This window comes from Pongo abelii, chromosome 6 (assembly GCF_028885655.2).
Source record: "Pongo abelii isolate AG06213 chromosome 6, NHGRI_mPonAbe1-v2.0_pri, whole genome shotgun sequence".
Lineage (NCBI taxonomy): Eukaryota > Metazoa > Chordata > Mammalia > Primates > Hominidae > Pongo > Pongo abelii.
The window spans coordinates 119,314,300-119,330,935 of record NC_071991.2 but is presented as its reverse complement, the minus strand read 5'-3'; the positions used below and the strand labels follow the sequence as shown (position 1 = coordinate 119,330,935).

Here is a 16,636-nt window from a genome sequence, read left to right as displayed (position 1 = left end):
TTGCTTAGAAGAAGCTTTTATAATTAGAGAAGAAAACAGAAATGATTTGTCACATGTAAGTCATTAGTTCTAGTAAATGTCCTTCAAACCCTTGATGTTATCCTGCACAGCCAACCTCCTTTCATAAGTAGACTACTACCTTTTATTGACAGTCAGGTATTTTGGTAATTTCTTCTATTAATTGGTCTGCAAGTAAGTGAGACTAACACTCATTTTGCTTTCTGATTTTTACATGAAAACATGCATATTCAGGTGATCAAGAGGGAATCTTTGAGAACTGAACAAGTGAAATAAGGAGATGCCCTTGGATCACCACTCTTTTGACACTCAAAACAGGGGAGTTTGGATCTCCTGGACTAGGTTCTGATTTTGTATTATTTTATTTGTTAAAAATAAACCATGTTGGACTTTGGATAAAATTTTAGTTAATTTGCATACCCATGCTGATGGGGTACGTGGAAGAGACATGTTTGGAAGTGAAAGGAATCAAAATGTAACAGATAACCGAGAGCTGTTGGTCTAAAACTTCTAAGTATGGTAATGAGACACTGTGGTACTAAAATAATAGTATTTTAATGTAAACTAGAAAAACAAATAAAACAGTGGTGCTTAAAGACACAGACTTGATAAAAGAGGAAAAATAGCAAACACTTACAATTCCTAAGTTTATAAGGCACAAAAAGAAAATATCATAGTTAAATATATATAAATAATATATATAATATATGACATAAACATATAACAAACATCAACATATAAATGTAAAATATAAATAAAATGTTTGTCTTTTTTTCTATTTTTTTTAAGTCATGAGATTTCAGAAGATAACATCCTGTAGAACTTGAGCCTCTAGCAATGGAATATGGAGCATCAGTCAGAGAATTTAAAAAGTGCCATCTGTGAAATGATCCCATAGATGAATTTCTCCTTTTGTATCCCTAGTTTCTTAACTTCTCTTTCCTTTTCTTGTCCTCTATTTTCCAGATCACATAATTCCAGACCACTATTTTTTGTTGCCACTTTTCAATCCAAGATGCTATAAAATGTTAATTAAATAAGTGGCTTGAATATGCAACATGTCCATGTAGCAAACCTGCACATGCACCCCTTGAATTTGTATTAAAAATGAGTGGTTATGATTTTACTTATAGTGTAAACTCTAGGATTAATGGATGTCTCTATCAAAATGACCCTGGCTACCTTTGAATACTGTTATTCAGATAAATTATGATAAAAATAGCTAAAGTCTTCCCAAATATTCAACTGTTCAACATTTTGAGAGATTATTTCAAGCAACCATATATTGTTTGTGTTCATGGCTTTTCCTGCTATTACCACCACAATTTTATAGATCTTTCCTTCTAATGTAGGTTAAAAAAAAACCTTTTATCACATAAACTCAAGTAATCAGAAAGGAACAATACTTTATCCTTATTTTTGTCATTTTTTTCCCATCCACATTTTCTGCATTGACTTAATCTGACTTTTGTTGCTTGGGTTTCCATTAACATAATAGGAATAAGTAAAAGTCACCGTTATTCTTAACTAATATTTTATTGCTATAAATGTTTATGTTTTTAACATAATACACCTGAACAATTATAAATTATTTTTGCAATATCATCTGTATGATTAAGAACGTTTAAAATTAATGAGGACAGAATATAAACCTGAGTACCTGAAACATGATGTAATAAATATTTGGGGCAACACAAAAATTTACTAATCTACATTATAGCAATTTGCATAGTGTCCCAATAAAAACAAACCTTTCAACATTGTGCTTTTTGTTCAACATCTACCAGCTACTCATGGTCACACTTTAAGCCATTACCTGAAATTGGAAAGATAGGTGTTGGAGGTGTGGATATAACTCTAGGGGATGTACTGTCCTCTAAGTAAAAGTGTGCAGTCTGGAAGCATTTCCTGGAAATAAAAGAAAACAATTTATACTACTAGTTGCTATGGATAATAAGACAATTTCTGAGCTGCTTGAAAATTTTGATAGAAATCTCCAGAATTAAAACAAAAGCAAGTATATACCCAGAAGAGGGATTGCTGGATCTACATCCATTTTAACAAGTCACAAGATATTAAATTATAAAATTTATCTCAGTTTTACCTGTAGCAGATGCAGAAGAGCAAGCAGATATCAGGCATGCTAAAAGCACAGACAGTGTTTGAAGTTGTAGCTGGGTTCAAAGTGATACTTTGTTAATATAGGAAACCTCAATGCCCTACATATTCTTCCATTGTGGCTATAATACCCAAAATGTCCTGCTATCTTGGATAGAGCCAGAGAAGAAAAGAAATAATGTCCAAAGCTATTTTCACTCAACATTTAAATGACCATGTTCTTCTGAGCATATACAGCTGCTAGCAAAAAGCAGCAAGCTATGTAGAAATGAACTATGTAGAAATTAACTACACAGTCCATAGTACACAGAAATGAACTATGAACTATGTAGAAATGAAACTACACAGTGGTAACATTTTGATGAAAAAAGAAAGTAGCTTCATGCTGTAATAATGCAGGAGTGACAGAACTTAAATGAGAAAATAATGAGCATACAACCAAAAATAGGAGTGATTTTCTCCCCAACAGATGCTAGCCTTGTTGATGAGGGTTTCGAGAATGAATATATTCAGATTCAGTGACAACTATGATCTACAATGTCACCTGAATCTATTTTCATTCAGATAATAAGAGTAACATCTGGTAAGAGCACACCACAAACTATCGACAAGAGCAAAGAGCCAACTACTGCTATAAAGTAAAGCCAACCATCTTTAATTTTAAAAACTGGATAATTAAAACTGCTAATGACACTCTTTGATGTAGGTCATTAAATTTATTTGGAGCAATATTCATGAGTGGTTAAATTGAAACACTTGAGTTCTGTTTGACTGAAAACGACAATCTCACTTTCCATCTAAACCTTCAAGCTACAAGGCATTTATCCTAATAAGTTTTAATGTAACATTTGTTCTTATATAGTGACACACCTAAATCTTTATTTTTTTCTAGTAAATTAGTTCCTTTAGATAAAATTCTTGAATGGCTTATCACTGCAATTAGAATTACATTCAGTTATGTTAGCAAGGGCTTTAAGACCTTTTTAAACCCTGACCTGGCCCCCAGCCTACTTCAGTAGCTTCCTTTCCTGCAACTCTCTCCCTCACCCACCAGGATCCAGCCCACACTGGTCCTCTCCTTCACCTCTGAAGAAGCCCTGTCAGTAGCTTTTCAGGGCCTTAACTCTTGCCATTCCCCCTGGCTTCCTGCCTCCTTCCCATCACTTTTGCATTGGCCCAAATGTCGCTCCCTCTGAGTTCTCCCCTGATCATGACAGCTAAGTGTCAGGCTATCTCACTAAGTCACTACTCTTTGCCTTTTTGTTTGCTCTGTGGCACATCACTATTTGAAATACTATTATGTTTTTATTTGTTTTACATGTTTATAATTGGTCTCTTCTTATCAGAATGTAAGCTCCACAAGGCAAACTACTTTGTCTCAATCACTGCAGTGTTAGTCTTTAGTGCTCGGGAGCATGTGTGTCATGTTGGAGGTAACCCCGAAGCATTTCTCTGATGAATGAACTTCTATAAGTAGGAGTGGTGTAAAATTATATAGTTTACTTATAACCTTAATGTCACAAGCAAATAAACAAAAATAAAGCAATGATGTACATAGCAAAATTAGCCATCTACTGTGGTAGTATAAGCCTTTGATAATCACACCTGAGAGAAGATATATTGAGAGAACACAGAAATATCTTCAAGAGAGAGCAGGTCGAATAAGAGAAAGGTGAGTGGATACAGAAGCAAGTGTCAAAGGGACCCTCCTAACTAGGTTAATATCCTGGAAAATGGAGACTATGGCAGACTGATGAGGAATGAGAGACATGAGGGCCACAGAAACTATCCTACAGAAGGCCCACATGAGCAGAATTGAAACCAGATTGTGGCAGAAACTATACAGAAAGTTTGGCTTATCTGTGCAACTATGAATGGAGCATGTTCTGACATATTGATATGGAAACACTGGACTTGATACTTGCTTTTAAGATTGCAGAATTAAAATCCCTTTGATTTCTCCAAAATATAGTTATGCAAGCTGGTGAAATGTTTTAAAAAATATTTCAACAAATCTTAACATAGTAAAATGCCTTTAAAAAGGTAGTGCAGTATCACAGCTGATACAAGAATCCCTTCAACAGCATCTCTAACCTATGGTTAAGAAGGTCCAGTTTGAATGCCTTCAATGAGAAGGAGATCACTCCTTTTGAATCCTCCTTATTTCCTAGATTTTATTTTTTCTTCTACTAACTCAAAATTCATTCCCTTCTAAGTATTTACAAATGGTACTCAAAGAACAGGTCTTCTTGATCCACTGTTAACAGCTCTAACGGGTTCATATCTATCTCCCTTTTACTTTTGCCCATATATTCTAGTTATATATTTTACAGATATTTAGATTATAATATCCAAGGCTTTTCAATACTTAAACCCTACCTGTCTGTGGTTCACACCCTGTTAGACTTTTCTTATTGAAGTTTATACTCTAACAATATAATCACACTGTAGATAAATAAACCTGCCTTTTCTCTCCTGACTCAGTATTTATCTATTCTGCTTTAAACATTCCTCTACTTCTAACCAAAATATCTCACTGGCCAATATGCCAGGCAAACACTGTCTTCTTTCAAGACAGCTCAGAGGTATCTTCTCTGTGAAACGGCCTTTCATTTCCTAAGTGGCCTTTAGCACCACAGCTTCTCCTTTTCCACTCCACCTAACCCAAATTTCTATTCACAAAAGCCTACATAAAGACTGCTTTGGCTGGATGTGGTGGCTCACGCCTGTAATCCCAGCACTTTGGGAGGCTGAGGCAGGCAGATCACCAGAGGTCGGGAGTTCAAGACCAGTCTGACCAACATGGAGAAATCCTGTCTCTACTAAAAATACAAAAAATTAGCTGGGTGTGGTGGCACATGCCTGTAATCCCAGCTACTCAAGAGGCTGAGGCAGAAGAATTGCTTGATCCAGGGAGGTGGAGGTTGCGGTGAGCTGAGATCGCACCATTGCACTCCAGCCTGGGCAACAGCAGTGAAACTCTGTCTCAAAAAAAAAAAAAAAAAAGAAAAAGAAAAGACAAGACTGTTTTGAAAAATACACCTAATCAATCTAAGAGTAATCTTCATTTCCTGGACATTATTCTACATTATTTAAGTATTTTTCTTAATAGGTGGTTAGTGTAATTATTTTGTATTATATCTGTTTTGTGCTTATATCTTTATTAAATTTTTAAAAGATGGGGCCATATCTCTTGATTTTATGTAAACCCAACTCTTAATACTGTGCCAGGAGTAGAATAGGTGTTCAATATTTGTTGAATGATTAGATGGATTTCTAGTAGCAAGTAAATCCCACCAATCATATGTTGTTCAGCTGCATCCTGGATTCCCTTACCTACCTTAGCCTCAATTGGGATAACTTGAAATCTCAAAACATTTTGGAAGGAGAGATAAGATATATAGGTAGAGAAGGATGGATGAATGGGTGGCTGGATGGGCAGACGGATCGATAGAGAATGTACCAATAACTCTGACTGAATGGGAAGAAGGCAGCATCTCATAGAATATAAAATGGTAAATTAAAACATGTTGGCATTGAGGTTGAATATGTTGCTAGTGTTCACTGTAGTGTGGGTAAACACGAATTCTACTCTTGTCACAAACAAATAAACAAATCTGTAATCAAATCTTTGTTGGTTCTAGAAAATAAGTAGCCCAATAACACTACTTGGCATTAATTTCCCTAAAGGATCTTATAAATAATACCAAAAAGCTTGTAAGTAAAAAAAAAAAAATTAAAATAGTATAGGCTAAATTATGGATGAAGGTCATTTGCATATTGGTTAGGTATACTTTGTAGTGCAGTTTTATATAGCATGTGACACTACACTTAAAAGGCAATCTGGTACCAGAGGACCTCCATTCTGGGTTAGTAGCCATCTTCAATGACCCACAAATTTGAGTTTAAGATCAAGAGAGAATTCATATTGCTTTTCTTCTCCCTACACCCAGCCAAAACAATTGTGTTTATGTGAAGTCCTTTTCTATATTGCTTTTGATAGTGTGCCATTTGGTTGGGTATACCTTTGGTACTTCTTAGGTTCCAACTCTTAAAAAAGCTTTCAAAAATTTGCCTTAAAAAAAAAAAAACTTTTGAAAATCTTCCCTGTTGAAGTCATTTTTGCATCTTAGAAACTTATGGTATGGCTCATGTAAATTATGCCATAAAACATCTGGAAAATGATTTCAAGGCATATTATTTAATGTATGACAAGATTCAGTATCAGTAGTCCATCTGTTCTGTATAAGCAGTGAATGTCTTCACGTCTATGTGCTAAGTGTTGATAACTACGTCACTTGCTAATTATCCATCAGGCATGATGAAAAAAGTGATGACTGTTTTAAACTTGTAGACATAGGTCCTATCAATCAATGGTAATCTGATTATTTGATTTATGCCTTTTCATCACAGTATTTATAATGAAAACCTAGAAATGTGTATTATTCCATTCCTGGGTCTGGCTACAATCTTTTTTTTTTCTTTTTTTTCCGAGACAGAGTTTCGCTCCTGTTGCCCAGGCTGGAGTGCAATGGCGTGATCTCGGCTCACCACAACCTCCACCTCCCAGGTTCAAGTGATTCTCCTGCCTCAGCCTCCCAAGTAGCTCAGATTACAGGCATGCAACACCACGCCCAGCTAATTATATATATAATATACATAATTATATATAAAATTATATATATTATACATAATTACATATAAAATTATATATATTATACATAATTACATATAAAATTATATATATTATATATAATTATATATAAAATTATATATAATATATATAATTATATATAAAATTATATATTATATATATAATTATATATAAAATTATATATTATATACATAATTATATATAAAATTATATATTATATACATAATTATATATAAAATTATATATTATATATATATAAAATTATATATATTATATATAATATATATAATATATAATTATATATAATTATATATTATATATATTATATATAATATATAATTATATATAAAATTATATATATAATATATATAATTATATATAAAATTATATATATAATATATAATTATATATAAAATTATATATATAATATATAATTATATATAAAATTATATATATAATATATAATTATATATAAAATTATATATATAATATATATAATTATATATAAAATTATATATAATTATATAATTATATAGAAAATTATATATATAATATATATAATTATATAGAAAATTATATATAATATATATAATTATATAGAAAATTATATATATAATATATAATTATATAGAAAATTATGTATTATATATAATTATATAGAAAATTATGTATAATATATATAATTATATATAAAATTATGTATAATATATATAATTATATATAAAATTATATATATAATATATAATTATATATAAAATTATATATATAATATATATAATTTTATATAAAATTATATATATATATATAAAAATCCCAAAGTTCTGGGATTACAGGCATGAGCCACCGTGCCTGGCTGGCTACAATCTTAAAGATGATCTAGTGAACCTACCCAAATGGTAAACAGGAGAAACCAAGTCCTAGGTGGGTAATTGACATGCCCAAGGCCATATAGCAAATGCCGGGCAGAACTAGGAAAGAGATCTGGATTTTCTCACTTTGAATTTGTTCTGTCTTTTGGCTAAAATCTGCTTCCTCTGAAAGTTTATATAAAAAATAAGGGGAATATCTTGAGTTAGGTAAATTAGGTGAAATAGAATTATTATAAAACTTTGAGATTAATTTCTCATTAAAATAGGTTAGAAACATACTTAAATATTTTCTTCTAAGAATTTTATAGTTCTTACACTGATGTCTATGGTCCCTTATGAGTTCATTTTTGTGTATAGTGTTAGAAAAAGGTTCAATTTGACTTTTTGTATGTGAATATTCAATTGTCCTAGCACCATCTGTTGGAAGGACTATTCTTTGCCCATTGAAAAGTCTTTGGATCCTTGTCTAAAATCCATTGATCGTAAACATAAGATTTCTGGGTTCTCAGTTCGATTCCATTGATCTATATGTCTATTCTTATGGCAGTACTAGACTCTCTTGATTCCTGTAGCTTTTCATTAAAGTTTTGTAACTGGGAAGCATGAGTCCTTTAATTCTGTTAAATTCTTAGACAAAAATCTAGGAGTAAATCAATGTGGTGCTGGGTTAGGCAATGCCTTCTTAGATATGATACTGAAAGTGCAAGCAATAAGAGAAAAAAATAGATGAATTTGGCTTCATCAAAATTAAAAACTTTTCTACTCTAAAAAAGATATCATCATGAAAGTGAGAAGATAACTCACGGAATGGGAGAAAATAATTGCAAATCAGATATCTGATAAGGGACTTGTATCTAGAATATATAAAAACACACAACTCGGGTTCTCCTCTTTCAGCTTTGGAGGCCCCCTCCCTCCGTCTCTGTACAGGGAGCTTCTTCCTTCTGCCTTCTCCCATCTTTCTTACCTATTAAACTCTCTGCTCCTTAAAACAAAACAAACAAACAAAACCACAACTCAATAATAGAAAGACAAATAACCCAATTAAAAAATAGGCAGCAAAGGATTTGAATACACATTTATCCAAAAAAGATATACAACTATCCAACAAGCACATGAAAAACACTTAACATCATTTAGTCATTATGGAAATAGTAGAACACTTTAAAAACCATTGAATCATACACTTTAAAAAGGTGAGTTTTATGATATTTTAATATTACCTAATTGAGCTGTTTAAAAAAGTTTAAATATATAAACTTGGAAAAATTCTTAAGGACTTCATTACTATTAGGACTGTTATTGGTACGACATTAGATTTTTAAACCTTTTCTCAGGCTGTAGCTTTTACAAAGGTCTAAAATGTTTATATATTGGCTAGTGAAATCATATTGTTTACAAATGTAGCTTCACTGGAATTTGAATAATTCACACAAACCTTGAAGAATGAACTAAAACTATCATCTTGTGATTCAGCACATTATACCCCTAGCATATGATGATATAAAAATTTATATTTTTTCGTGAATTAACTTCAAACAGATGTTAGTAGGTCAGATATCTAACACTACTTAACATTTCAAAATAGTTAAGATTGACAATTTTTATCAGAACATTTAATAGATATAAAACATATGCATAAAACCATCAAAGTGATTTTTTTTTGAGACAGTCTTACTTTGTTGCCCAGGCTGCAGTGCAGTGGCATAATCATAGCTCACTGTAACCTTGACTCCTGGGCTCAAGTGATCCTCCAGCCTCAGCCTCCTGGGAAGATAGGAGTATGGCATGCCCTACCATGCCCAGGTAAATTGTTTATTTTTATTTTTTTTTGTAGAGATGGAGGTCTCACTATGTTGCCTGGGCTGGTCTCAAACTCATGGCCTCAAGTGATCTACTTACTTCACCTTTGCAAATTGCTGGGATTACAGGTGTGAGCCACTGTGCCTGGCCAAAATACTCATATATATTTTACACAATTACACTCTGCATTCAAGGTACATAAAGTGTTATTTGTGAAGAAAAAAGAAATATCTTATTGAAGGTCAAATTAATATATTTTTGACTGGTAATTTTATCTTTTCCCCATATAATGCAGATGAAATGACCCATTATTAATAGAAGATAGAAACCTCTCCAAATTTTAATTTTCCATGAACTATCAAATTGTATTAAATAAGATACTGATTTCCAAATTTTCAGAAAATATACTTGAAATATTAAGTAACAGAGATTAAGAAACTAATTTCAATCTTATAATTATAAACCATCTGACATCTTTATTGGAACTTTATACTAGCACTATTTACTATGAAGCAGAATTGGTCATATTCTCCATCTTATTTTCAATTTTTAACACTGATTCCCATTAATTAAAAAGGTAGTTTGCTAGTGAAAATCAGATTAGATAGAAACCTGTAATCTGAATACACATATCAATGTGGTAAAAAATTTGGTCAACAAGTTCAGTGGGGAATGGGGAGAAAAGCAATATTTATTTTTGTTGAACACACATTTATGGATTATGGATTATGTTCAAAGCACTCTGCTAAGCATGAAACCTTTAGCAAAAAAAAAAAAAAAAAAAAAGTTTGGCATTATTGGAATCACCGGGATACAGACTAAAGAAACCAGGTTTGTTTGTTTCTTGTTATGAACAAAATAGACTCCTGACCCATGTGGGGTAACAAAAGCATGATCTGTTCTCCATAGTGTGCAGTCTACTATGTTCTAGTAAAGGAAGTCAGATATGAAATACAGTTGATCATGAAGACATTCTTCCCTAGCCAACCAATGTCCAACTACATGCAACTATTAATACATGCTCCAGGCCTCACTGTGTCTGAAACATCTAATAGCTTTTACTCAAAAGACAGCTCATTTCTACTTCCCGATCTTTGCACCTGCTGTGTCCCTGCCTGGAATGCTCTTTTCCTTTCCTTTCTGACTCCCACAGAGCTTGAGTCCTATATTTTAGTTTACACTTACCCTGAGCATTCTGGCCTACCAAGCTTCTTTGTTCTCTGACTACTTTTAGCACTAGATTTCAACTGCTATGCATACACTTTTGTATAATATTTTATACATTTTTATAACAAATTCTTCCCCCTCAATAAGCATAGATTTCTTCAAATCACTGACTGTTTTTTCACTCATTTGTTCATTTTTGATATTTCCTGATGGTTAACACAGTACTAGGTACGTGGGAAATAGTCAATAAAATTGGTAAATATTTCAGAATAAACCACTGCAATACATTTTGAGAGAACACATAAAGAGTGCTGATATAAAGTTATAGAATGATGTTGCTAAACAAAAAAAATTATTATGTACCTTCTGAACAAAGTTCTTTTTTAAAATAAAAGTATGCTATGCCTTATAAAAGTACTATGCTATGCCCTTTCTTGATTTACACATGTGATTCCTTATATCATCATAAAGTCTTTGTTTTCTAACAGACACAGTTACACTGACCTATGTTCCTAATAAATACACTAATTTGCTGTGTGTTCTGCTTTCCACAGGATGGAAAGTTTATGATGGGTACAATTATTCTTGTCCTTTAAGGGACTTAATAGATTATTGAGAGCGAAGATATATTTCATCCCCAAAGCAAATTATAATGTATCTTAAATGCCTGTGCATCTTAAGATAGTCATTAGCTGTATTCTCTAATTATATTTATAGTTTGATTGCTTGATTTTATTTTTATGCACAGGTTATCATTTTTATCAATATGTACAGTTAATACACATCTTGTACAAACTCTCCTGTCACTGAAAAACAATATTTGTTACTATATAAAAAATGTTTTCTTAATTTTTGGAATTATAAAAACTAATGAGAAGCTTAGACTTATGTTAAATGCTATGATGATATCTATTAATTAGATTAACATGAAAGTACAACTGTCAAAATACTGTGTTAAATAGTAACAGGTAAGAGTTCCTCCATTTTACCTTTAATTGATGTATGAAGAACAATTAACTCTTTCATTATTGTGCCTTTGGATTCACAAATTTACCTTGAATAAATTCATGGCAGCTCTCAAGTAAAATACATTTTGAATATGCTTTGAAGACCTTTCAGATGAAATGTGGGCAAAATCTGAGTTTTATGAATTAAATTTTCCAAAACAAATACTCAACTTACCTCCAGTAGATGAGAATACCCACAAGAACCACTAGACAGATAAAAGTCAGGGCTGACACGATCACAAGGGGTATAACTGCCTTCTTCTCGGATTCCAACCCCTCAGCTAGACCAATACGAGACTCATGGCTACTATTACTGGCCTCTGTAGTCGGAGAAAATTGAGAGAATTGATATTTAAGGTGAAGGAAAAGTCACAGCATTTTTCAACTGATTAATTGCAACCTTCATTGCTGTTACTTACCTTTAAAATTTTGACTCTTTGATGCAAAGAATGTCTACAATTATAAGCTAATTTAATTAAAACAAAGTTTAAAATGTAAGGCAGGCTATTAGACAAGAAGAACTACAACATCCCAGCAGAGATTGGCACCCAGATAGGGGTGCCTTGGCAACAGGTAAGCATAATACTGCCTTGAAAAGCCTTGCTAAATAAGAAAAATCAAAGTAGTGAAATTTAAAAAACACTACTGTTTTAAAATAGAATGGTCAGGAAAAACAGTGCTACTTACTGAATCACCATATATATTAATTTTCTAAAATAAATTTAAATAGGATTATTTTTAACCCTGCATTAGGTAAATAGTTAGAAGCAATTAATAATTCCATGAAGAAAAAAATCTTGGGATAACTCTTCTTATACTAGGATAACCTTTCAATCCAGTAATCTATTTCAGTTTTAAATATAGATTGGTTTCAAATGTTATTTTGAATGCTCTTCTTATCTGTTGTTTTATTCTACAAAAAAAAAATGCAATTTCAGGTGAATTGGAGGAATATGTAGATCTAAGAAATTCTTCTGAAATATGCAAGTGTAAATAATTAAAAGTCCGAATTTGGTCCTTGAGTTAATTTTAAAAGATGACACATGATTATTTTGGAGGCCAGTCAGGTACATTATTGTACTAGCACTTTGAAAATCACTTTAACTAGAGATTACCTTCCAAGTTGTTAAAAAAGAGTTTCAGAACAGTGAGTGTGGCCAATAACAATCCTTCCTCTTTGCTTTGAGGTGTGTTCAGTGGGAAACCAAGATGATTAAGCATGAGAACGGTTTCTAACATTACAGCATGCTGACAGTGCTACAAAAAGCCCTTATCTACCTGCAGACATTCTGAAAGAACCACATTTGAGTTTCCCATCAAAATCTACATGCCTTCTTATGCACTTGGCATTTCTGATGCTTAAGTAATAGGAGACAGAGAAACTTCACTTAACTTAAATATGTATTTAAGAAAATTGAGACTAATATAAGTGCACATACATAGCATTAAAATATATCTAATTGGAGAGAACTTAAGATTTAAAATAATAGCTTTCTTCTGTTGATCAAGGAAGATAGCAGAAAGGGCCAGGAATTTAATCCACTAATAAAGGAAATGTATCAGGCTGGGCGTGGTGGCTCATGCCTGTAATCCCAGCACTTTGGGAGGCTGAGGCAGGCGGATCACTTGAGGTCAGGAGTTCAAGACCAGCCTGGCCAACATGGTGAAACCCCATCTCTACTAAAAAAAATAAAAAAATACAAAAATTAGCCAGGCATGGTGGTGCACACTTGTAGTCCCAGCTACTTGGGAAGCTGAATCAGGAGAATTGCCTGAACCCGGGAAGTAGAGGTTGCAGTGAGCCGAGATCACGCCACTGCACTACAGCCTAGGCAACAGAGTAAGACTCTATCTCAAAATAAATAAATAAATAAATAAATAAATAAATAAATAAATGTAATGTATCACAGGAATATAAATGGCACACACACTTCTCAAGATGTTTGGTCTTATAACTATAAATGCATTTACTAGGAAAAATGGAATTCAAAGGTGTGATTAAAAATCATAAAACTGTATAAAAAGTGAAAATGTTCTAAGCCAACTCAGCCCTGAGTTGTAGCTAATATTCTTGTGAGAAAAGCCCAAGCCTCCATTTTTAAAAATGTTAATCCTAAGCTCTGGCCATTATTTTGTGGAGACTCATCTAGAATCATCTAGTCACCTAAATAACCTGATGGTGAATGCAATGAGCATTTCCTTATAAAATTTAGAAAAACATCTTATTTTATACATGGTTGTCTTCACAGTTTTTTCTATTGTAACTATTGTTACCTAGATGGAAAGTAAGTGTGTCAGTAATAAATGAAAACATTCACTTAGCAAAGTCCTTGGTACCTCATTTAGTACAAATGGTGGTTAATATTATTATCTATATCAGTTTTTCTTGATGTGTGATCCCCAGAATAGCAGCATCAACATCACCATAACTTAGAAATGCAAATTTTAGGCTTCACACACCAAATCTTCTGAACCAGAAACTCTGTGTGTAAGGGTCAGCAATTTGTGTTTTGACAAGTCCTCCAGTTGATTTTGATCTATGTTAAAGTTTGAGAACCAGTGACGTAGATTAATATATGCATGAAGTAAGCTTATATAATTATGCAGGTCTTCAATGGCCACAAATTTTCAAAGCAACATGTATATGGATATATATATATATATATATATATATATATATATAAAATTACATATTTCATTTATATATGTATAGCATACATATATATGAGATATGTCCTATCATATATGTGATATATATGTAAGACATATAATGCATTATATATGTAAATATACCATATACACATATTTATATACAGGCACTGTATACACACATGCACACACATATAGTTTTGTGTATAAACTTTTCTCAAAAGTGCTCTGGGATATTTGATCTTAAATCCTTTAATTAAGAAGTCAGAATGATCAAACTATGGCATGAAACCTAGCTCTTTTACGCAAGATAGGTTATCATATGAAAGCACAATCAGTTGGTTGCTTTGTGTACTATAATGAGGAACTAATTGTACTGATTTTATTTTTATTTATTTGAGACTAAAATATCTGTTTGATATGGGTCAGTAGTATATATGAGTTAATGAAATTAAAAGATTTAATTAATAGGTAATTAAGAAATAAAAAACTAAGATTAACATTTTAAAAGATGTTTTGAGAATAAGATAGTATAATTTTGGTATTACAATTTAAGCATTACATTTATTTAATTGGCCCCTAACATGAAAGCATAGTCTTTAAGAGATAGACATTTCCAGGCTCAGTTTTGTATTTACTCATGTGACCTGGATCAAATAATCTAGTATCTTTGGGTGTCAGTGTACTCATTTATAAATTGTGGATGCTAATATTTGCCTTATCTATAGTATTTTGAAGAACATATCCTGAAAATTGTTCTGCATTCTAGAAATACACCATAAAATTTTAAGTTTCAGAGCTAGTCTTCATGCATTTGATAAAGGGATACATTCAATTATTGGATAAGACAGATTACATATGATTTTACAGATACAGTTTTAAAAATAGGCCAGAATTTTCCCCTAATCTTGTTTGATCTTATTTACTTCACTAATTATGTTACTTGATAATGTTGGATGTCATATTCATGTTGTTTTATCCTAATTAGTGGGAGAACATACTCTTGATAATTAAATAAAACGAATTAGTGCGCTGAAGAGAAACTTGCTAAGCTTTAGTCAATAATTTTAGGTTTAGCATCTCATTATATATATCCTTCTATAATAGTATAGTCTAGCAAGAACGTATCAATGTCACCACCTGGTAAGATAGATAGATGGATTCCTGATATTTTCTTTTAACATAAATCTAATGAAAACTAAAAAGCAACTACTATAATTGAGAACAGATAACAGTTCATATATATGACAGCACTAATGACTATAGTGACCTATGGATTCATTATTAATTCTCACATATCGGCATTTAAGTGTTTAAAATGCAATGTTAAATAGGTATCAATTCAGAATACAGAAAAAGTTTTCTATCAAAATGTACAAACTTTTAATTGCTGCTGCACTGAAGAAAAAATATACAACTAATTAAAAAGATGAAATAGCAAAGAGAAAAATATCCTAATGAGACTGATGTCTATGTTCTGGATTACAAATATTCACTTTTATACAATGAGTGCATTTTGTTACATTAGCCTATCATTTAACTTAAGGTTAAGATTTAAATAGTTTCATTATTAAACTTCAAAATACCTTCACATTTAATAAAAGCAAATTATAAAATTCTTATGACCAATTCAGTGAAAGTATTACTTTTCTATACTTAACAGAATTGAACTTCCCTCTTCTTTCCACTGGCATTTAAAGCAGACATCTATATTATAAACACTGCACATAATCTGCTCTAAGAAACATCTGGTCAGTAATCTAATTTGCATAAAATACATTCACAAATGAAATTCATTTCTACAGAAAAATGATTAGTGTTTTACATCTTCTCATACAATACCTATACATACTGTACATATTAATGCCCATTATTTAACTTAAAAAAGTGTGTAACAGCAGGCATAAAGTAAAATGTATTTTGATGGTTTACACTGCCCTCTTTAGGCAACATTAAGATAAAGAAAGACAAAAAAAAATAAAATTTTTTTAACTTCATTATTAACTCTCAAAACTTAGTAACAAAACTTAAAAAAAAAAAAAAAAGCCTCCCCGGCCTGGTGCAGTGGCTGACGCCTGTAATCCCAACACTTCGGGAGGCTGAGGCAGGTGGATCACGAGGTCAGGAGATCAAGACCATCCTGGCTAACACGGTGAAACCCCGTCTCTACTAAAAATACAAAAAATTAGCCTAGCGTGGTGACGGGCACCTGTAGTCTCAGCTACTCGGGAGGCCGAGGCAGGAGAATGGCGTGAACCCAGGAGGCGGAGCTTGTAGTAAGCCGAGATTGCGCCACTGCACTCCAGCCTGGGCGACAGAGCGAGACTCTGTCTCAAAATAAATAAATAAAT

The 16,636-nt window shown here is 32.1% G+C and overlaps 1 protein-coding gene across 4 annotated transcripts in view; it reads right to left on the bottom strand.

The window, feature by feature from the left end:
• Positions 1-16,636, bottom strand: part of PTPRZ1 (protein tyrosine phosphatase receptor type Z1) — a 187,542-nt gene that overhangs the window by 31,902 nt on the left and 139,004 nt on the right. For all 4 annotated transcript variants that reach the window (XM_009243178.3, XM_054559718.1, XM_002818377.4 and 1 more), the window contains exons 13-14: positions 11,812-11,956; positions 1,835-1,926 (exon numbers count right to left, since the gene is read on the bottom strand). In XM_009243178.3, the coding sequence (XP_009241453.3) occupies positions 1,835-1,926; positions 11,812-11,956 (237 nt within the window). The remainder of the gene's footprint in view (positions 1-1,834; positions 1,927-11,811; positions 11,957-16,636) is intronic.